Here is a 22,786-nt window from a genome sequence, read left to right as displayed (position 1 = left end):
TTTTGAAAAAAAGAAAAAATGATCATTTGATACCTTATGGTTTACTCTTGTACTTTTTCTAATTTTGACAAAATTTTTCTATACTTTAAATTTTTAAGTTTTTTTATGTAGGTAAAACAGAATTTGTTTTTCTCGCGGTATGGCGTCTTCGCTGAAGAATTTTTTTAAAATTTTACACAATAGCATATTTTGAAAACAAAATGCTGTTCAAAACTTTTTTTAGTTATTAATATAGAGAAAAAAAAAGCTATTTATTACGAGCAATCTTTTCAAATTATAGTTGAAAGAAGCTATTTTGAACCAGAACAACTTTTAAAATAAATCATTCCACTAGTTGATTAAATGATTGCATGTATTATCTGATAACACAAGAGTCGACCTATGTTATAATTCTACTTGCTTTTATTAATAAGTTGAGTGAGGAAGAATGAAAAATAAAATAGAAATTACTTTTGAATGTGGCTGGATTAAAAAATATCAGAAGCTATTTGGATGTCAGATGAAATTTCTGCTATTTATAATAATTAATTATTTATAATAATCAATTATTTATAATAATCAATTATTTATTTACAATAATCAATTATTTATTTATAATAATCAATTATTTATAATAATCAATTATTTATTTACAATAATCAATATTTTATTTATAATAATCAATTATTTATTTATAATAATCAATTATTTATTTATAATAATCAATTATTTATTTATAATAATCAATATTTTATATATAATAAATTAATTATACTATATATAGTTATAAGTACATTTACAAATGTTACAACAAAGTTTTTAAGTAATTGAATATTATGGTTTGAAGATTTAATAACAGAGAGTGACTTCATTTCTCTTCATTATGGAGGATTTATTTTACTATTTCGAATTTGAAAAAAGAAATTTTTTCAAGTATTTTGTTTTCTTTCTTCCAATACAAAAAAAAATAAAAATTATTTTAACGACGCGTGAGTTAAATAAAAATTAAATTTTATTTGCGTAATTCTTTGAAGATAAAATTAAGCGTTTGTGTGTAATAATTTTCACTAGATGGCAGCATCATTCATTAAAAAGTAAATTTAAAGTATTTAGCCACTCTAATGATTAAAAAAGTTACGTACAAGTTTTTTTTTTAATAATAATAACTTGGTAACGGAGATTTTTATTTATTTTGAAAGTTTCTTCAAAGTTGACTTCAGTACAGATTCAGTTTACAGTAGCTTTATTTATTTTTCTTGAATATTTTACCCAACTGCATTCAGATTTTTGTTTAAAATTTCATTAAGGCTTATTAAATTTGAAGTATTCTGATTTCAGTTTACCTTCCGGGCGGATGCGTACTCAGTGAAGTTCAGTACAAGGATATGCAAGATTTCATGACAAAACCATACGTGAAGGAATGGTAAGTTGTAAAGGTGCAGGGAAAAGAAAAAAAAAAAACTTGAATAACTTTTGATTTAATGATCGAATTTTCACGAACTGGAACTCAATCTTAATACTTCGAGGGGGTGTCTTAAATATGATAATTAGTTGTGCCGACGATATTTTAAGTTACGAAACAGGCCCAAAATCTTGCTTTCTCTGAATGAACATACCTTTCTTTTTCAGCGTATTTAGATTTCTTATGTTCAAAATAGGGGGGAGGGCGCAATCTGAAAAATATAGTCTTAATAGTTTGGTCAAAAGAGCTGTCGAAAATTTGGATCCTTAAATATTAATTTTATTTTTTACGTATTTCACCATATCGCGAGAACTTCAAATTGAAAAGTTTTTGATCACAATTATAAAATTCATTTAAAAGATAATTCCACACAAGAAAAGAATTTTTAATAACCATTTATTATTTTTTGTTATTTTATTTAATAATTTTCGAAAACTTTTTGAATTACAAAGTATAAATTTTTTTTATTACCATTTTAAAGAATATAATTTTATATTGCAAAATTTCAACGAAAACGGTCGAATAGCTCATGAAATATCAGATTTCAAATACCTGACTTCTTAAAATTTGATTTTTTTAGGAACTATTCGACCGATTACGTTCACATTTTATTTTTGGATTTTTAAAATTATTCTTTAAAATCTATGTAAAAAATTTTATACCTCGCAATTCGAAAAATTTCTGACTACTTTTAAACAAAATAATAAAAATTATTAGACGATTTTTTGGGGTAGAAAGAAGAATTTTATAATCGCTTGTAAAAATATTTCAGTTCACTTAAAAAGTTTATGAGGTATGGCGAAATATACAAAAAGTAAAATTAACATTAAGGGCCCCAAACTTTCATCCGCTCTCCTGACCATATTTCCCTGATTGCATGTTTACCGTACAGTTTGAGGTTCAAAAATTCTAATCCATCGAAGAAAAGGTATGTCGTCGTCTTGTATCATCGTCTCAACTAATTAATTAGCATATTTGAGGTCAACCCCTTGAATCATTGAAATAGTTTAATATTTAATAATAGTAGAAAAAATTTTGAATTGTAAGGTATACAATTTTTGACTTCATTTTAAAGTATGTCAAATACAAACTTCGCGCGAAATCGGTCGAATAGTTCCTGAGAAATCAAATTTTAAATATACGACTTTTTTAAAATTCGATCCATTTTTAAACTCGAACCCATTAAGTGTGAGTGAAAATCCGATCATTAGATTAAAAGTTATTTAGAGTGCTTCATTTTTTTTTTCACCCTGTACATATGTTTATTATATTTATTATAAATACAGTGCTTAAATAAGACCACAAATGACCACACAGTTGAGTTCCTAGATAATGGTTCTAGTTTTAATAGACTAATATAACAATAGCTAAGAAGCAGAGTTGACCGTCGATTACAGATAATAACTGCTATGTAATCAATTACTTGTAATCACGATTACATATAATCATGATTACAAGTAATCATAATTTTTGATTACATCAGAGTAGAGCAAAAATGCAATCGATTACATTTTTCACTTACAGTAATCAGTTACTTGTAATCATGATTTCACGATTACAGTTGTAATCAAAATTAAGTTATCTTGTAATCATTATTACAAGTAATTGACAACTGTAATCGAAAAATGTAATCGATTACATTTTTGTCCAACTCTGCTAAGAAGCAATAATTTGAATTCGAACTTAGTCGCGCATACCCGCCGCAGTGTTGACGTAAAATATAGTTTTAGCATTTTGGGCTATAGTCTCCTTGCCGACATGGAAGGTTTTGCCCAAAATGACTTTTCACTTGTCTTCTGGGTTGAGTTCAAATTTATAATATCGGTCAGAAAACTAGCCTCGTTATTTTGAACTTAATCCAGAGGATAGTGAGGCAAGTGAATCCTTGCATAATGCGTGGGGACAAACTAGCCCCTGTCCAGGATTTTTCGCGTAAAATTAACCCGTATTTGCTTTGCATTGAAAGGAACACCATGAAAACCTTTAAAAAATAAGCTTATAACGGCAAGGAGGCTCTAAACCAGTGTTTCCCAACGTGGGGCTCACGCCTTACCGAGGGGCAATTTAATTGCAAAGGGGGGCAATTCAAAAATGGACTCGACATGAGTTTAAACCTTTTGCTCTGGGCCATTTAAATGCAATGCGAGATTTCGGTGACAAAATCGAAAGAAAAAAGCAAATTCTTAAATAATCGCGGTCAATAAATATTATGTGACTTAGGGATTTTTTAAGTGACAAACCTGAAATGAAGTATCTGTTTACAGTCGATGGTAAAGCATTTGTGAGTTATTTAGTCAATATCTTTGAAAAGTTGAATATATTAAATAAGAAACTTCAAGGAACAAATAAAACCTTGTTGATGCAAAAGCGAAGATATATGGCTTCATTACCCTTATTGAGTTATGTCAGAAATATATTAACAACAAAAACTTTGAACAGTTTCATTGGCTCCAAAAATGTGAAGTAAATGATACCCCTTTACTTGTTATTGTCTATCATCTGAAAATTCTATCGACTGATTTAAAAGAAAGATATTCTGATTTAAAACAAGTTTATTTTCCAACATGGATGTTGCAGTCCATGTTAGTGGATTTGTCTGATATATCAAATATATCAAGAAGAACTAGCAGAAATGCAAAATGATGAAACAGAAAACAAGTACCCAAATTCAATCAAATGTGCAAGAAAACTATTGTTACCGATTCCATCTTCATATTTAGCTGAATGTGGATTTAGTGCTGTAAATGATTTTATTGGTAAAAAAAAATCGTCTAGATATAACACAACGGGGAGACTTGAGACTGAGGCTAACCAAATTGGAACCTAAGATAAAATCTACGTGCAGCAAGCATCAAGGGCAAGAATCTCACTTAATTAAAATATTAAATTATTATAGAAAAATATTTATTAAAATTATTTCGAATTTGAATTTTAGTTTTTCATTATATGTTCTGAAAATTTACTTACTTTGTTTCGCTAACTATTTCCTAAGTTTCTTAAGTGAACAATTCGATTTTTTTAATATTAAAAATTATGTATATGTTACATAGGGGGGCATAAGAATTTTAGAAAGGCCTAGGTGGGGCATGGTACAAAAAAGGTTGGGAAACACTGCTCTAAACCATTATTTTACTATCACTTAGAATATTTAATTTAATGAACTAACTACGCAGCAGTATTTAAATATACTGGAAGCATTATGCGCTTAGGTTAATTAATTTTGTAAAATGAGCCCGGTGAATCGTCTTCTGAGCTATCTTGCCTCAAATCATAGTGCTTCGAAACGTCTTAAGAGCCATCTCAATTTAAAATTATAGTGTAAAAGTTTCAAATTTTTAAAGCTTGACATCAAAAACTGAAGAAGCAGTAAATAATATATTACCATATTATAAATTATATTAAATACTCAACTGCTTCTTATATTTTCTAGAATGACAGAAACTTGCTTTTCAATTCGAGATACAAATAATTTTACTGACTACAAATAAATTTACTGGCTATATTTTCTGAAAATAGACAATTTTTCTACGTTTAATTTCTGGGTAAAGATAATTTTACGAAGCTAAATTTCTAGCTATGAATAATTTAACTGAAATGAGTACTAATTTCTGGTTTCCAAAATTTTTACTGTGTCTAATTTCTGGCTATAAATAATTTTACTGTGTCTAATACCTGGTTATAAATAATTCTATAGTGTCTAATTTCTGGTTTAAAATGGCTTTACTGTGTCTAATTTCTGGCTATAAATAGTTTTACTGTGTCTAATACCTGGTTATAAATAATTTCATTGTGTCTAATTTCTGGTTTGATACAGCTCTACTGTGTCTAATTTCTGGCTATACATAATTTTACTGTGTCTAATACCTGGTTATAAATAATTTCATTGTGTCTAATTCCTGGCTTAAAATAGCTTTACTGTGTCTAATTTCTGGCTATAAATAGTTTTACTGTGTCTAATACCTGGTTATAAATAATTTCATTGTGTCTGATTTCTGGCTTAAAGCAGCTTTACTGTGTCTAATTTCTCGCTATAAATAATTTAACTGTAGCTAATTTCTCTCTTTTAGTATATGCGTGGAAGGTTCTGTGGAGTGTAAAGTCACTGCTTGAGAAAAACAAGGAAGTGCTTTGACTGTGATAAAAAGGACTGAAGTGTCTTTTATGACACAATAGGATGTAACAAAGTGACTCGACAGGAGGATTGAATTTATTATACTAACAATAACATGAATTCCAAAATGATGAGAATTGTTCAGGGTACAGCTTTCTAAACTTTTTTCTACTCAGACATCTTTTTCAGACGGAAAATCTTTTAAAAAAGTATGTCTGTTAAAGGCTATGCCTTATAGCTTACGAAGTTTTGAGTATTTATTGAGATATAAGAGATAGCAACTGAAGAAACTTTTTATTAATTCTTAAATAAAATAATTCTATTACCAATTTTTTTGATTTTTAAAGCTGGACTTTAAAATCTTGTCATTTTGTAAAAGGGTAATTCTTTCTGCTATCTGTTTTAAGGCTTAACATGTTAAATTGTAGTTAGGTACTTTATTTATGTTGCACTAGAGCTGGACAATGGGCTATTGACGACTGTCTAGGAAACATCCCTGAGGATGATCCGAAAACATGTCATCGCAATTTTGATCCCCTGCTTTGATAGGCGGACGACCTGCGCAAGAAGTCGAACACTTTATGGTAGAGCAGTTTAGCTAGGACCGATACCAAGCACCCTCTGTCCCTACGCAAGCTGATCAAAATGGTCACCCACCCACTTACAGAACGAAGCCAGTGGTGTGTGCTCTATTGAGAACAGTGTCTTTCTGATCAGTCCACTGCGGGATGCTAAATTGTAACATACATAAAAATTAAAATTTTGTATTTTTAGGTTTTACAGTAATACAAAAAAAAATCGTGCATATCAAATGCAAATAAATTATACAAAGTCGTGCACATCAAAGTTTAACATTCCAAAACTCAGTGACCATGCATTGAATTTCGATTTCCTCCTTGTAGGTGGCAGTGTAGTTTCGAATGTATTTCAATCGGTATCAGTAATCTCCTACTCAGAGGCAGACTGCATTCATTTGTAAGGCGTTTGAAGTTCAACGTGGCAACATATTGTTAAACTAGGAACAGCGAATATTCATGTTAGGATGCAATTTTGCTCGAAAGTCATATTCTTATGTCACTAAAGAGGTTTCGCAAGAGAAATATCCTGATGCAGGATTACCAATTACTCAACAGTAGCATGATTACTTCACTGTTTAAGGTCAGCGTGGATCAGTAACTGACGTGATAAATGAGTGTAGACCCACTAATCAGAACCATGAAAAACCTTTTCGAATTTGAAGCACATCACCCAATCATGACCAAGCTCTTAGCTCCGTTTTAAGGGGCTCCCTGTTTGACCGGCCATGATAGTATTGCTATGCAAATTTGACCCTGTTCTTACGACGAGGACTGGTAATCCTCTGTCCAAACTTTTAATCTGTGGCGTAACTACCACTACGAAAATTAAACATCAATTCACTAGTATATAAGACATGCTAACTTGATTCAATCACGCACGAGGTACCTTTTGATAGATGGCGGTTGGCATGGTCGAACGCCCGCACAAATCCATTACCTATAAAAAGAATATCTATAAAAGGATATTGCGTACTCATGCTGGTTGTTTTGTTGGTTGCCAGGATCGGACTCATGACCCCTAGCTCCCCACCAGTGATGTGACTTGAAGTTGAAACAATTTTGAGTTCGCTGACCGAAACCACAGGAAAATTGGTAATAGAATGTAGGAAAAGTAAAATTTAGAATGTGAACAAGAAAAATTGCATTTTGTACTTTTTTAATAATCCACAATGCTTGTCACCTAAAATCTGGTAAAAAGAAAACGCATTTCAATCGCGAAAGCAACATTTTAAATATTTGGTGCAATGTCTAAAATTTTGTCTGCTAAAAAACGAAACATTTCAACCGATTTCTGTGATTATTTACCAAAATATAAATGTTAAGATACTCCACCAGAAAGTGCTATATTTTGTCGTTCTCTACTAAAAACTACTACTTAACTAAAATAAAATTATTCTGACTCCATTTTTTCAAAAAAAAAAAAAAAAAAAAAAAAAAAAAAAAAAAAAAAAAAAAACAAGCAAGAAACCTAACACTTTATTTCTACACAAAAATTTGTTCTATAATATCACCAAAGCAACCGATGATACAAACTCTAACTTACAGCTTACATGTACTAAAATAACAAATAAATTAAAATCTAGCTTACAACTTACATATTCTCTAGTTACAAATAACTAAAATCTAGTATACTTTTAACAATAAATTGTCAAACTGGTACTTTACGGACTATTAAATTTTGATGTGCTCAACTTGAAACTCATCCCATTTCTTTCAATTAATGATCGTAAAAACGTTCAATCTAAGGTGGAAACTAAAAGTAAAAAACTTACCTTATTTATAACAAACATAAATGCAACATTACTTATGAATTCATCTTATTCTTCAAACACTGCATAGAAGTTGAAATGAATGCAAGTAAGTCTTGTAAGATATATTTGTAAGAAAAGATCCAGAGTAAGATAAGACCTTTTGAATGAAAACTGTGTGATATGTGTTCTTCTCAATTTTATTATTGTTTTTATCTCTTGTCTATATGAAACTTTTTTATGTATATAATGATGAAATAAAAAATGTAATATTTAAGCTTCTTGTTATTTCTTGAGAATGGTATAAGAGAATTTTTTCAAGCGAACATAGTTATGCTATTAAAGCCACAATGTTGCACCAATTAAGTACATTTTTTGATTTTTGACAATTTAAAAAAATTTAGGAAAAAAACTTCTTAAATTTATGCGTTTTTACCAAAAGTATAAAATTATAGTACTATTAAATAAAAAATATTAAACTCTATTAAATAATAAAGTATTAAACAATTGAGTATTAAGTTGTAGTATTAATAGCTATTTTTTTTGTTTGATTTTTCATTACCTGAGTTTGTGGTAGGTTATTATTATTTTGATAGTTTCCAGCCTCCCTTATTTTATTTCAATAAACAGTGCGACTCATGATGTTTCTGCATCATTTGATGGTCACCATCATCCAACATTTTCCAATATGTGTTAATAGTTTATGATATTAACTGATTAAAAATTTCCATTCTCCTAAAAAATATAAATCGGAATAACAGTCGACCTGTTTCAAGAGCTAAAAAACAGGCGCCTATTTTCAAGAATTGCTAGACGTGGATGAGAAGAAACGAAAGCCTTTTTTTTTTTTTTTACAATTTATAAATACTCCTAAAAATGTCACTTACCTGGTTCTTCCACTAAGCTTTTCAATTGTGTCTATATATGCCTTTCAGTTTGTTGCATGATTTCTTAGTGTTGTTCAGTATTGATTTATTGATTTTCTTCTTTTATATTCACCCCGAACGGAAAACCGGTATTCAGCAAGTATTAAAAAGAAATGTATTATTTTCAACGTATTTTCGTTTGTAAATTTTAAAAACTGATTTTAACATATTTTTCATAGAAAATATAAAATTTTTGAGTTAAGAAGGACCTGAAAATTGTGCTAAAGAAGATAGTCAATTGTCAAAAACAAATCACAGTTAGCTGTTTTAGTCCGCAGGATCAGGAAGCAAAAATAAATTACAAAAAATTAACTAATTAACGTTTATAAATATTTAATTAATGTATATTAAATATAATAAGTATGATAGTTTTATTTATATTTATTAGTTATGTTCATTTATTAAAATTACGATGTAATAAATATCAACAAATACTATTAGTGAAGTCATTTACAATATGCAATGTTTAGTAATTGGGTATAATATGAAAAAAGCACAACTACTTCCACTTACTAGGAATAACATTTACCTTTTAGTTTAATTAATAAACTGAGTTTTAAATATGCTTACTAAATTTATAAACTTCGGTAAGACAACAATATAAATTATTTCCAAAGGAACTAGACTAATACAATTCCAACCTGGCGAGTAGCGACTTATAAACAAGACACTTCGTTTGATGCTTTTACTTGTTGTTAGAAATCAGGTTCGCAGAAAATGCTGTTTACTAAATTTAGTAGGAATAACACGATCTGTGACGTAGGCTATAGTATACCCAATTAAAATAATTAATAATCAAGACATTAAAAAAATACAAACGAACAATAAAATAATCTAATTTGGTTTAAATAATATTATTATTTGGCCTTAAAAATTACGAACAGTAACGAAGAATATAATAATTTGACTATGCACGACATTGTTATCAAGCCAAAATGTTGACCTTGTTAAAATCACTACCAAGTCTCACAGGAGACTCCTGTAATATTGAAAAATGTCATTGTAAAATTTATGAGACGCTAAAATTTATGAGACTATGCAACTTTTTTTTATCATAATTTACTTTCATGAAAAATATTGAAATGGAAATGAAATACAAAAAGATATAAAATAAAATTGTTTATTTAAGTAATAGCACGTGTTACAAGTGTATGATAAAATTGAAAACTTTATGATGAAAGAAGCCACACGTTAAAAAAATAGAAATACGAAGAAAAAAAAAGAATTCATGATGAAAAAATTGAGACAAATTTTATGTGTAGAATAAAGCAATTTTAAGAATATTATTAAGTATTCATTATAATTCAATATTAAATAATAATAATAATAATAAAATGTACATGAAATGCGATTTTGTCGAAAAAATGGCGATCAGATGGCAGACAATTTTTTAATCGCCATTTGTCGCCTACCGTGCCCGGTGATGATCGTTCATTAAAATCCCTGGTTAAATTATTAGACACACTATGAGATTCTATGCAAAATCTTTATTATCAGGTGGCATTATACAGCTTTATTGTTTTTACGCGACTGAAACCGGTTTGTACCTGCTTACGTTCGTGTATCAATTAGTTAAATTAGGCGATATATGATATAAATTCGACAATTGAATAAATTGGATGATATATTATATGAATATAGAATATTTATTATATCAGGTATTATATAAGTATATTATAATAATTAGACCAAATTATTAGACGCGCTGTAGCTCATTAATGCAGTAGGGAACCGATTATCCGGAACGATCGGGACCATCGCTATTCCGGATAACTGATTTTTCCGGTTTTCTGAATCGCTACAAAAAGCCTTTTTTTTATTGTCAAACCCAACTAAAAAATTAAATTTTTTGGAAATAATCTTAAAAAGAAGAGAAAAACGATGAAGTAATACACTAATGATTATTTCCAAAATGATGATAAGGTGAACATCCTTCAAAAAAGAAAGAAAAATCCTAAAATCTTATAAGGAAAAAAAATTTTTTTTTTTTAAATCCAGGGAAAATTTATTGAATTTCGTTCCGGTTTTTTGGTTTTCCGGTTTTCTGATTTCCGGATAACGGGTTCTGTACTGTAATTACATGTGTTGCAGGAGTTTATAGGCAATACTTTAATATTTAAACATACATGTAATGGGTTTTTATTCGGGAGATTTTGTATATACTTCCTATTTGTATTTATTTTTAACGTATTGCATTACAATGTTAACCAATTGATACACGAACGTAAACAAGTGCAAACGTGTTTCAGTCTCGTAAAAACAATAAAGCTGTATAGTATCTCTTGATAGTTAAGATTTTACATAGAATCTTATTGTGCGTCGAATAATTTGGGCACTTCAGATGTTTAGATAATTAGTGTTTTATTTCTCCAAAACACTGATTATTAAAAAAAAGAAACATTTTTCTCTTTTTATATTTTTATTTATTTATTTTCTTTTTAATTTTCAAATCTGCTCATGTGGTTTGTCGTCATAAGTCCTTCAACTGTGACCGACACAAATGCAAAAGAAAAAAAAAGTGTTAAGAATAATTTGCGCCACAGCACAGGTGAGTAAAAATAAATTTCGAACACATATGAAATTCTATGGAGCATGAATAGAATAGAATAAAGGAGGTTGCTGGCACACTAGACCAAGTTGTAGGCGTTGTGTGTATTTGGACAATGATTTATTTTATTTTTGGTGAGAGGGAGATAAACAGTTCTTCCATCTTTCCTTTTCAACAGAAAAATACACCGAGAAGAGAATATTTTTAGACCAGCAGTTCTTAAGTAACATCGCTTATCAGCATCAGTTAAATTTTTCTCATTTCACTTGCTCTCACTTGGCTGATGTCAATATGACGACGAATTCTGAAATAATAAGTAATTCATATTATTCTTCTAACTGTAATAATCTTCAGGGATAATTAACAATGCATATTACAAGATGTGAAAAAATACCATACAAAATTATCAGATAAATAATCTTCTTCTAACTGTAATAATCTGCAGGGATAAATTATAATGCATATTACAGGATGTGAAAAAATACCATGTACACTTATCAGATAAATAATCTTTTTCTAACTGTAATAATCTTCAGGGATAAATAATAATGCATATTATAAGATGTGAAAAAATACCATTTATAATTATCAGATAAATTATCTTTTTCTAACTGTAATAATCTGCAGGGATAAATTATAATGCATATTATAAGATGTGAAGAAATACCATGTACACTTATCAGATAAATAATCTTTTTCTAACTGTAATAATCTGCAGGGATAAATTATAATGCATATTATAAGATGTGAAGAAATACCATACACAATTATCAGATAAATTATTTTCTTCTAACTGTAATAATCTGCAGGGATAAATTATAATGCATATTATAAGATGTGAAGAAATACCATGTACAATTATCAGATAAATAATCTTCTTATAACTGTAATAATCTGCAGGGATAAATAATAATGCATATTATAAGATGTGAAAAAATACCATATATAATTATAAGATTAATAATCTTCTTCTAACTTTAATAATCTGCAGGGATAAATTATAATGCCTATTATAAGATGTGAAGAAATATCATATACAATCATCAGATAAATAATCTTCTTCTAACTTTAATAATCTGCAGGGATAAATTATAATGCATATTATAAGCTGAGAACAAATACGGTATTCACTTTTTAGATAAATAAATACTTTTTTTTTATCAATAAATTGAAAAAAAAAAGTTTTTTTTTCATATTTTAAAAAAGGAAAAAATCTAAATATATTCAAAATAAAAACTACTGTGTGAAAGATATCCTTAAATTACATACTTATCTACAAAAGACAATTGTGGTGCGTTTTATAGGAAATGCACAAATGCCATGCTAAGTTTTCAGATGTATAAAAATTTTTTGTTTGTTTTCATTCCAGATTAAATTATAAAAAATAATTAAAAAAATGCATTACTGTCTTTTTTTCATTTAAAATATATATTTTTTAAGTAATTTTAAAGTTCACGGCATAAAATGCTCTTTCAATTGTTATGAGCATTAAAAAAAAGAAAAAAAAAGGGATCATTCTGAATAACTTATGATCGAATCTTCACTTTTCAGGACTCAATCTTGATAGTTTGAGGGTGTGACCTCAAATATGCTAATTCATTAGTGCAGACGATATTTAAAGTTACGAAATCAGACACAAAAACATACTTTCTTTGAATAAACATACCTTTTTTTCAACTCATCCGGATTTCTGACCCTAAAATATAGGGGGTAACCGCAATCTGGGGAATTCGGCCCCCCATAGTTTGGTCAAGAGAGCGATCCAAAGTTTGGATCCCTTAATGTTGATTTTACTTTTTGAGTACTTTGTCATATCTCGAGATTTTTAAAATAAAATTGAAAAATTTTTGAACACAATTATAAAATTAGTTTATCCAAAGATAATTCCGAGTAAAAAAATAAAATTTAATAAATATTAACTAATTTTTTATTATTTTATTTAATAAAAGTCGAAAAAATTTCAAATAGTAAGGTGTACAATTTTTTACGTCATCTTAAAGTATGTAATTTAAAAATACGTAATATATAATCGAGTTTCAAATATTCGATTTCGAATATTCGAAGTCGAATATTTAAAATTCGACAACTCAGGAACTATTCGATCGATTTCGCTCAGATTTTGTATCTTGTCATCTAAAATTGCATGCTTTAAAATGACGTCATTTTAAAGTATGTAATTTAAAAATATATTATCGAATTTTAACCATTTGATTTTGAATGTTTCAAATCGAATATTTAAAATTCGATAACTCAGGAACTATTTAACCGATTTCGTTCAAATTTTGTATCTTGCCATGTAAAATAAGATACTTTGAAATTATGTAAAAAATTTCTCATTAACTTACTTAACTTGAACAGTAAAGGTTAAAACATAATTTTTGTTTAATTGCAAATTTGTTTTCTAGGGCAGGGCTCATCTTCACTGAGTGTTGTTGAAAAGAAATTTGTTTTAGGTCACGAAGAGAACCTATTTTCCATTTCCTTTCTTGCATAGGTAGCAATCCAATCATAATTTATTGTAAAAAATAGATATAAATAGTTCTTACTCCTCGTACTGATGTATGAGAAGCTACACCACGGGGGGGGTGAGCAAAGCGAGCAGGGGGTGGAGCCTTCTAGTAGCTTTAAAAATTGTTTTCGTCGAAGAAAAAGCAGCTATTAATATTTCTGTGATCAAGATTACATTTAAAAGAAGAAAAACAACATATTATCGATAATACGCTTATTAAAGAACATTACATTTTTATTAAAGTACAGTAAAGATTTTTACATTAGTGATATTTCAAAAAATATTATTGTAATTTCTACATTATTGGATAATATCACGTTTTTCAAACTCATGAAATTATCAATGCATCATTTTCGTAAACAAAGGTTGAGAAAAAGTAATGGAGGAAGGAAAAAAAATCCGGATACTTGGGATGTAAGTTGTCAATAAAACTGATTGACTGAACGACTCAAAAGCCAAATAGTTCGTGACATATGTTGACAATTAAGATAGAAAAACGACATGATATCTTCATTACAATTGTATTGCAACACAGTTTATCCTGCTTTAATTATTCGTAGAAATATTAATGTTATTTCAGAAATAGTAAGTAATAATGCGTCTTTTATTATTCGTAAACATCGTTACAAAGTATCTTTTTCCGGAAACAGTAATGCTACATTTTACTGAAAGAAATGGGTTATTAAGTAAAATGGGTTTAGATTAAACTGATCACGACACATGGTTAATGGTAACATTTAGATACCGGATTGCTGGTACAACGTAGACACTAAATATACGCCACTCAATATTAAGCTAAATAAGTAAAATCAGCTAAAAAAAAAATATATATTATAACTTTTGAACGGTTGGTCAGATTTCAAAGTGCTCTTGAAAAGTGCTTTGATAATATCTCAAAGAAATCTCTTAAAATATGTATAACAGTTAACTGTAACCTGGACGGAATATGCTTATTTTGATCCAAAACGCATTTTTTTTGGAAGAAAAATACCCCCCCTTTTTTTAATTATCAAATTCGAATTTGTTATCTCCAAAATAGGGGGGTGAGGTAAGAAATTTTTTAAAAAGCTTGCTTTTATTGCTTAAACGCTATTAACTGTAATCGGCACGGAATATACTTATTTTGACCCAAAACGCACCTTTTTTGGAAGAAAAATACCCCCTTTAATTTTATCAAATTCGAATTTATTTTCTCCAAAATAGGGGGAGGGGTGAGGTAAGAAATTTTGTAAAAAGCTTGCTTTTATTGCTTAACCGCCATTAACTGTAACCGGGACGGATGATGGTTATTTTGACCCAAAACGCACTTATTTCGGAAGAAAAATACCCCTTTTTTAATCAAATTCGGATTTATTATCTCCGAAATAAGGGGGGGGGGGGTGAGGTAAGCAAAATTTTAAAATGTTGTCTTTTATTGCTTAACCGCTATTATGGTTCAAAATTTGTCACTCTAATGTCATTTTGATGTGTCACGTTTCTCTTCATATATTTTAAAGGATTGTTTAAAATACAACAATTCTTTCATTAAAAGTTATAAGCTGTAGGCCCATAGACAAATACATAATATAATAAAGAACTTGAATGAATTTAACACTTTTTATTAATTATTAAATTCATCCAAATTTGATAAAATGTTAATTTTGTGAAATTATGATTCTGTAAATGCTGAAAACTTTTTGAATTGTCAGGTATAAAAATTTTAGTAAGTTCAGAATTTTCAGATTTTACAAACTTTAATCTAGATTTTCAAGCCATTTCATCAATAAAGAAAATCTAATAATTTTAAAAACAATTAAAAAAATTAATTAGACAATGACACCCAATTTTGAGATTGCATAGCCAAATTGAAGTACTTCATATTATATATACGTCATACAATCTAACCTATAAATGCCTATACCTGTGAAATTAAAAAGCCTCCGTTAAGAATTTTGTAGATAGAAAACTGGTAGATGGTCATTTTTTTAATTTTATATTTTTTCTTTACTTTAAATTGTGTGTTTTAGTTTTAGAATTTATTTCCAACCATCTACATAAGTAATCTAGAAATAAATCCATTAAAAATATTTTCCCCACAATAGTGCTACAGATTTTAAATTGTAAAGGATTACGTTTTCAGAACCTAGATCTTTTAAAACTGTTTAAAGTTGAGTAAATTGTAAAGGGTTACGTTTTCAGAACCTAGATCTTTTAAAACTGTTTAAAGTTGAGCAAATTGTAAAGGGTTACGTTTTCAGAACCTAGATCAGGTAAAACTGTTTAAAGTTGAGTAAATTGTAAAGGGTTACGTTTTCAGAACCTAGATCAGGTAAAACTGTTTAAAGTTGAGTAAATTGTAAAGGGTTACGTTTTCAGAACCTAGATCAGGTAAAACTGTTTAAAGTTGAGTAAATTGTAAAGGGTTACGTTTTCAGAACCTAGATCAGGTAAAACTGTTTAAAGTTGAGTAAATTGTAAAGGGTTACGTTTTCAGAACCTAGATCAGGTAAAACTGTTTAAAGTTGAGTAAATTGTAAAGGGTTACGTTTTCAGAACCTAGATCAGGTAAAACTGTTTAAAGTTGAGTAAATTGTAAAGGGTTACGTTTTCAGAACCTAGATCAGGTAAAACTGTTTAAAGTTGAGTAAATTGTAAAGGGTTACGTTTTCAGAACCTAGATCAGGTAAAACTGTTTAAAGTTGAGTAAATTGTAAAGGGTTACGTTTTCAGAACCTAGATCAGGTAAAACTGTTTAAAGTTGAGTAAATTGTAAAGGGTTACGTTTTCAGAACCTAGATCAGGTAAAACTGTTTAAAGTTGAGTAAATTGTAAAGGGTTACGTTTTCAGAACCTAGATCAGGTAAAACTGTTTAAAGTTGAGTAAATTGTAAAGGGTTACGTTTTCAGAACCTAGATCAGGTAAAACTGTTTAAAGTTGAGTAAATTGTAAAGGGTTACGTTTTCAGAACCTAGATCAGGTAAAACTGTTTAAAGTTGAGTAAATTGTAAAGGGTTACGTTTTCAGAACCTAGATCAGGTAAAACTGTTTAAAGTTGAGTAAATTGTAAAGGGTTACGTTTTCAGAACCTAGATCAGGTAAAACTGTTTAAAGTTGAGTAAATTGTAAAGGGTTACGTTTTCAGAACCTAGATCAGGTAAAACTGTTTAAAGTTGAGTAAATTGTAAAGGGTTACGTTTTCAGAACCTAGATCAGGTAAAACTGTTTAAAGTTGAGTAAATTGTAAAGGGTTACGTTTTCAGAACCTAGATCAGGTAAAACTGTTTAAAGTTGAGTAAATTGTAAAGGGTTACGTTTTCAGAACCTAGATCAGGTAAAACTGTTTAAAGTTGAGTAAATTGTAAAGGGTTACGTTTTCAGAACCTAGATCAGGTAAAACTGTTTAAAGTTGAGTAAATTGTAAAGGGTTACGTTTTCAGAACCTAGATCAGGTAAAACTGTTTAAAGTTGAGTAAATTGTAAAGGGTTACGTTTTCAGAACCTAGATCAGGTAAAACTGTTTAAAGTTGAGTAAATTGTAAAGGGTTACGTTTTCAGAACCTAGATCAGGTGAAACTATTTAAAGTTGAGTCAATTATATTTTTATTACTATACTACATTATATTACTATTTATATATACTATAACATTTTCGTTAAGAGAAATTATTTTGAACTTTAGACAATGTGTGATAGTCGTATTTTTTGAATGACTTTATTTTTTTTTACATTGGAATAGGTTATGTAAAATGAATATCGTGCAAGTAAGAGCTTTTAAAAATTTTTTTCAACTCTTGTAGAAAGCTTCTAAGTTCGACGTCCTCTTTTTAAAGAGAAATATAAGTTAAGTATGTTTTGTGGGGTATATCCAAAGAAAGTAACAAAACCTCAAAATTTTGTTTTGGTATATAATTAGCATATCGCTGCTTAGTTTGGCCATGCACTCGTTTCTATGGGGCATCGTTGTTTTTCAAAGTTATGTTCGGTCAAAGTTAGTAAAAAATTCTGCTTTTGCGTTTTTCTGCCCTGAAAATCTTGGTTAAACAATAACATCAATAATTTTTTTTAATGATTATTAAAGTTTACGATTAAGACAAGCTTTGTGACCCAGTACTTACCTTGGTTATTGATGCTTTAAGTACGTACAGTGAATCAAACCGTCAAAATATGAATTTTTTTATTTAGTTTATCTCAGAACATCATAGTCACTCAAAAGGAAAAAAAAGTGTTCCATTTTGTAGGTAAGTCTGTTTACTAACACGTGGGAAAGAAAAATCAATAGGACATCGCCCCATTTTCAAGAAGATGAAAAATTACAATAGTTGCATATAAATGCTGTGTTAGAAATCACATCCATCCTTTCAGGGACCCAAGTAAATTATGAAGTTAAATTTCGGTTATTGTACACGAATAGTGACTCAAAAGGTGTCTATAAAACAAAGGAGAGATTCAATTTCAGTTGCCGAAAGAGAAGCCAGCAACTCTCTATCTCATATGACTACTATTGACTTATTTCCTTTTTCAAGGAAAAGTGTTTATTCTGGGAGAAAGATGGCAATATTACCTTCCTGAGAGAAAGAAAACGAAAAATTGTGTACGAGATTCGGACTATTGAAACAATAAATTCCATTAGAGAAAATGTTTATGAAAAGAATAACGCATGGAGCATGGCTGCAACAGTACTGTGAAAATAAAGTTAATGTGAAAATAAAGCACGAAATTGGGTGGTGTGCCCAATGCGTGTAAGAACTTTTGGGGATATTTCCGTATCCTGATCTGTCGCGCCAACTACAATCGCCAAGATACGAAATGGATTTTAAACTTGCAATTTAAGAAAAAAACATGTACATGTTTGCCCGGGGGTGGCTACGAGTTATACCTTTCGAGTTGGTCCCTTTCTGTGATGTTTTTTCTTAGTTTGATTTGGACCGCTGCCCGGAAGTTGCCAAAACTTAGAGTAATTCTGTCATAGATCAGGATACGGAAATCTCCCGCATACAAGAACATTTTCACTTACCATTGTAATTTACTTTTCCATCCCCATCAAGATCTGCTTCTCTTATCATGTCTTCTACTTCTTCGTCTGTCAGTTTCTCGCCAAGGTTGGTCATGACTTGGCGTAATTCACTGGAGCTGATGAATCCATCTCCATTTTTGTCGAACACTCGAAATGCTTCGTGCAATTCTGTCTCGTTGTCTGAATCATGCATCTTCTTTGACATCATACTCAGAAATTCATCGAACTCTATCGTTCCATTGCCTGACAAATACGATGTTTTTTATTTAGTTAAATAGTGGGAGGGTTTTCACATTTTTGTAAATCGATGAAAGAAAACAAAGCTGCCGTTTCTTGCACTTTCTGATTGAGATTTATTGTAGTGATAGCGATATAACAATTGATTTTACAATTGTCAACGGAAATCATTTTAAGGATTCAAATACTTAATATTTTTCAAGAATATTATTCGAACTTTTGTATATTTATAGGCAGTGCAGTAATTCGGTACAGTGTGGCCAGTTTGGTAACACTAATTCAACAAATGCTACAGACCACTAGAAATGTAAAGCTAATTGCTTTTAAACGTTTAGCAATCATTATTTTTTAAATGACGAAGAAGTATGTTGCTTCTACTGTCTAAGATCGCACTTGTTAATGTCCTGCTTGAACTAAAAATTTCAATCGAAATTCGCTGTTATGGACAGGGTTAAACCAAGATTAAAGCATACATTTTATTACCACTTTAAATATAAAAAGAAAGTCTCCCTACCAAATCAGCACATTTGATAGCTCGCAATAATTGTGCTTGCTAAACCAAAATATTTAGGATGGCTAGCAAAACATTTATATTTAGATCTAAAGACAAAGCACGATGCTTTTTTAAAGTTTAAGTGATAGGTAACAGGAAAAAAAATACATTCGGTATAAAAAAATATTAACTGTTACTTTTTTAAAAAGGCATTTTCAATATAAACACACACACTAAAATCACAATAGATATGTTGTTGTTGTTTCAAATGCCACTTGACAATTTACGGCAGAGAGGGTGCGTTTCTTGTTTTTCAGTGGCGCCATCTATAGCCAAGAATACGACTTCAGCCACACACACGATACTTCCCGTTTAAAAGGCGAACCTATTGAAATATCCATTCATTCATCCACAGATCGTAATTTTGATCTGAACCAGAGAACGATCAATCTCTAATTCAGTGCCCCCAGAAGTATAATTTGTTACGGGAACAATGGAGGATCTTGTGATTAGACATATTTAACGTGCACCAGCCACCGTTTACTACAGAAGAAGTCTTCGGCAGTTGGAGATCAAACTCACGACCTCTTGAACATGGGCCCAACGCCCTACCAACCAGGCTATCCCGGCCTACTATAGATATTAGGACGCTTATAGTCATTCAAAACTAGAATCACGAAAAAAACGTTAAATTAATTTTTTTAGAAGATCTCTCTAAAGGCCTGGTTTCTTAGGACAGGTCGGCGTTACAAAACGTCAGCTTGAAGCAATCCCTGAACGGTCAATTTGTGAGTTAGACAGCATATGTCATCGAAAGCTCAGATTGAACGACGACTGACGTCCGAATCAGTTTTTTTAATGTAATTTGTGGCCACATTCGGTCGAAGAAAATATTCCACCTACTGAAGAAAAACGATCGAATGTAATAATATTAAAAAGAAAAACTATACAAAGCAAGACAAACTCGAAACGTCTAAATACTTTTAAATGTATTTTGCTATTAGAAAGGTTTAATTAAAAAAATTTCCGATTTCCAAATTCTGAATTTCGTAATTTATGATTGCTGTATCTGTTTCAGGAAAAAGGCCGACATGAATTCTCTTGCTTTCTTCACCTGCAAAAGATGCACCATGCAGCCTGTAATTGAAGAACTGGCAATGCACGATTGTTCTTTTGTAGTCTTGTCACCGGCAATGATCAGATTGTATTACCATTTATATTCAAAAACTAGTGTCGAAATTTTTATACATATAATTTAAATTATGCATATGGTCAAAATAAGGTCCTTATAAGGAACTTTTTCTTTAAGCCCGAATTTCATTTTGTGACCACTTTAAAAAAAATAAAAATAAAATCTCTAGATAAAATCAGTGAATTGGTCAGCTAATGTTTATTCCAGTCAAAATATTCTGTTGGTATTTAAGGACTGAACTTGAGAACAATTCTTTTTTTTGCTGCATCAGATTTTTAAACGGTCCTTGGATATTTTAAATCTGTTATCAGTTTCTCTCTATAAGCTGCAATTTTTACGCAATTTAATAGAGTATTTCAAACCGGGATTTTTAAAAAAAAATGTATTTGAGGGAACACTAATTCTCCCCACTTCTCTGCCACATAGGGTGTGGTAGGAAGAAGCTGATAATACATTTCAGTTTATGATGCGATACATTAAGAAAAGAATTCACAATTTTAAAAGCTATTAAAAATAATAATACTTCCTATGAAAAAACGCGCAAAGCAGCAGTGATTCCGAAAGGAATTGAAACAAGAGAAACATTGAAATATGAAAAAAATGGATAAATATGACAACCGAATCTGACGTCTTCAGGGGGTACCAGCTCCGGAGTATTCTTTTCCTGGACTTTGGCAAAACCTTTGGGGTACAGAGAGAGCAATTTTAGGCTTCTGTCGTGCTTTCTCGACAGAAAAGGTTTTGCTTTTACGACTTCCGGAGCTGGTACCCCCTGAGGACGTCAACTTCTGTTGTCATTTCTATCCATTTTTTTTCACATTTCAATGTTACTCTTTCATACATTAAGATCATATGTTTTTTACTTATGTGTTACTTTTAAAGCTAGCAAGTGTACACGCATATAAACCAATACGTTCTTCATACACTTGTACTAAATTTGCAAAAAAATTAACTGAATTAAAAATATCATTTTTAAATAATCTTTCCTAGCAAAACTAATTTCAGATTCGAAATACTCAAACCCAAATTATGCACGATTTAGAACTTGTACAAATACGAACAAAAAATTTGTTCCTCAGAGTTAAGAAATACGTACCATCTTTATCCACCATGTGTACCATGTTTCTGAGTTCTAACTCGGAGGGTCTCTGTCCTAGGGATCTCATGACCACCCCTAACTCTGCAGCAGTAATCATTCCATCAGAATCTTTGTCGAAGAGCAAAAACGCCTCTTTAAATTCTGGAACGAAATCCATGCATTCAGCGGTAGTAGATAAAATAAAATATTTTTCATTGTTACTAATTTTCAGAAAAATATAAAGTAATTAAAGCATTTCGGTTTTACCCTTTTATTGAAAGATGTAAACTAGCCAAAACTACCACTATTAACAGTTGTAATGTATTATTATTATTTATTTTTTGCAAACTTTCAGGAGTAAATATGACTTTTCAACTAGTTATACATCATACTTCCTTTTAGTGTTATCCCACATTCATGAAAAGTTGAGCACTTTTTTATATTTTGCTCAAGATTTTCAATGTCGTTGCTATTGTTTACGTGTGTTATTTATGTATCATTTATTTTTTGCAAACTTTCAGGAGTAAAATTATTTTTGCAACTTTGTTATATATTATACTACCTTAAGTGTTATCTCACATTCATGCAAAGTTGAGCAATTTTTAATATTTTGCTCAAGATTTTTAATGTTGTTTCTATTGCTTACGTGTGTTATTTATGTATTATTTATTTTTTGCAAACTTTCAGGAGTAAATAGGATTTTTGCAACTTTGTTATACATTGTACTGTCTTAAGTGTTATCTCATATTTATGTAAAATTAAGTAATTTTTAATATTTTGCTCAAGATTTTTATTGCTGTTGTTTATCTGTGTATTCGTTTTTTAAACTACTTACTAGCACTTTCTGCTACTTAGCATATTTATCACTGTCATAATTACTACTGTTTGTATTCAAGATGGACGAGGCACTCAGTTAAATTTCCAAGGAGTAAA

The 22,786-nt window shown here is 29.8% G+C and overlaps 2 protein-coding genes across 3 annotated transcripts in view; one reads left to right on the top strand and one right to left on the bottom strand.

Moving 5' to 3' along the window:
* LOC107440333 (WAP four-disulfide core domain protein 1) overlaps positions 1–7,597 on the top strand; it is a 54,988-nt gene extending 47,391 nt beyond the window's left edge. For both annotated transcript variants that reach the window (XM_087157847.1, XM_087157848.1), the window contains exons 6-7: positions 1,318–1,402; positions 5,509–7,597. In XM_087157847.1, coding sequence (XP_087013973.1) covers positions 1,318–1,402; positions 5,509–5,551 — 128 coding nt within the window. In that variant the 3' untranslated portion in view covers positions 5,552–7,597. The remainder of the gene's footprint in view (positions 1–1,317; positions 1,403–5,508) is intronic.
* A 3,185-nt stretch (positions 7,598–10,782) lies between these two features.
* Positions 10,783–22,786, bottom strand: part of LOC107440341 (calmodulin-alpha) — a 51,131-nt gene continuing 39,127 nt past the window's right edge. Inside the window, exons 3-5 of the mRNA XM_071177888.2 lie at positions 21,872–22,015; positions 18,854–19,096; positions 10,783–11,656 (exon numbers count right to left, since the gene is read on the bottom strand). Of these exons, the coding sequence (XP_071033989.1) occupies positions 11,625–11,656; positions 18,854–19,096; positions 21,872–22,015 (419 nt within the window). The 3' untranslated portion in view covers positions 10,783–11,624. The remainder of the gene's footprint in view (positions 11,657–18,853; positions 19,097–21,871; positions 22,016–22,786) is intronic.

The sequence above is a fragment of the Parasteatoda tepidariorum genome, chromosome 2 (assembly GCF_982258835.1).
Source record: "Parasteatoda tepidariorum strain Cologne lab strain chromosome 2, Ptep-v5.0, whole genome shotgun sequence".
Taxonomy (NCBI): Eukaryota; Metazoa; Arthropoda; class Arachnida; order Araneae; family Theridiidae; genus Parasteatoda; species Parasteatoda tepidariorum.
This window is presented reverse-complemented; position numbering and strand designations above follow the sequence as displayed.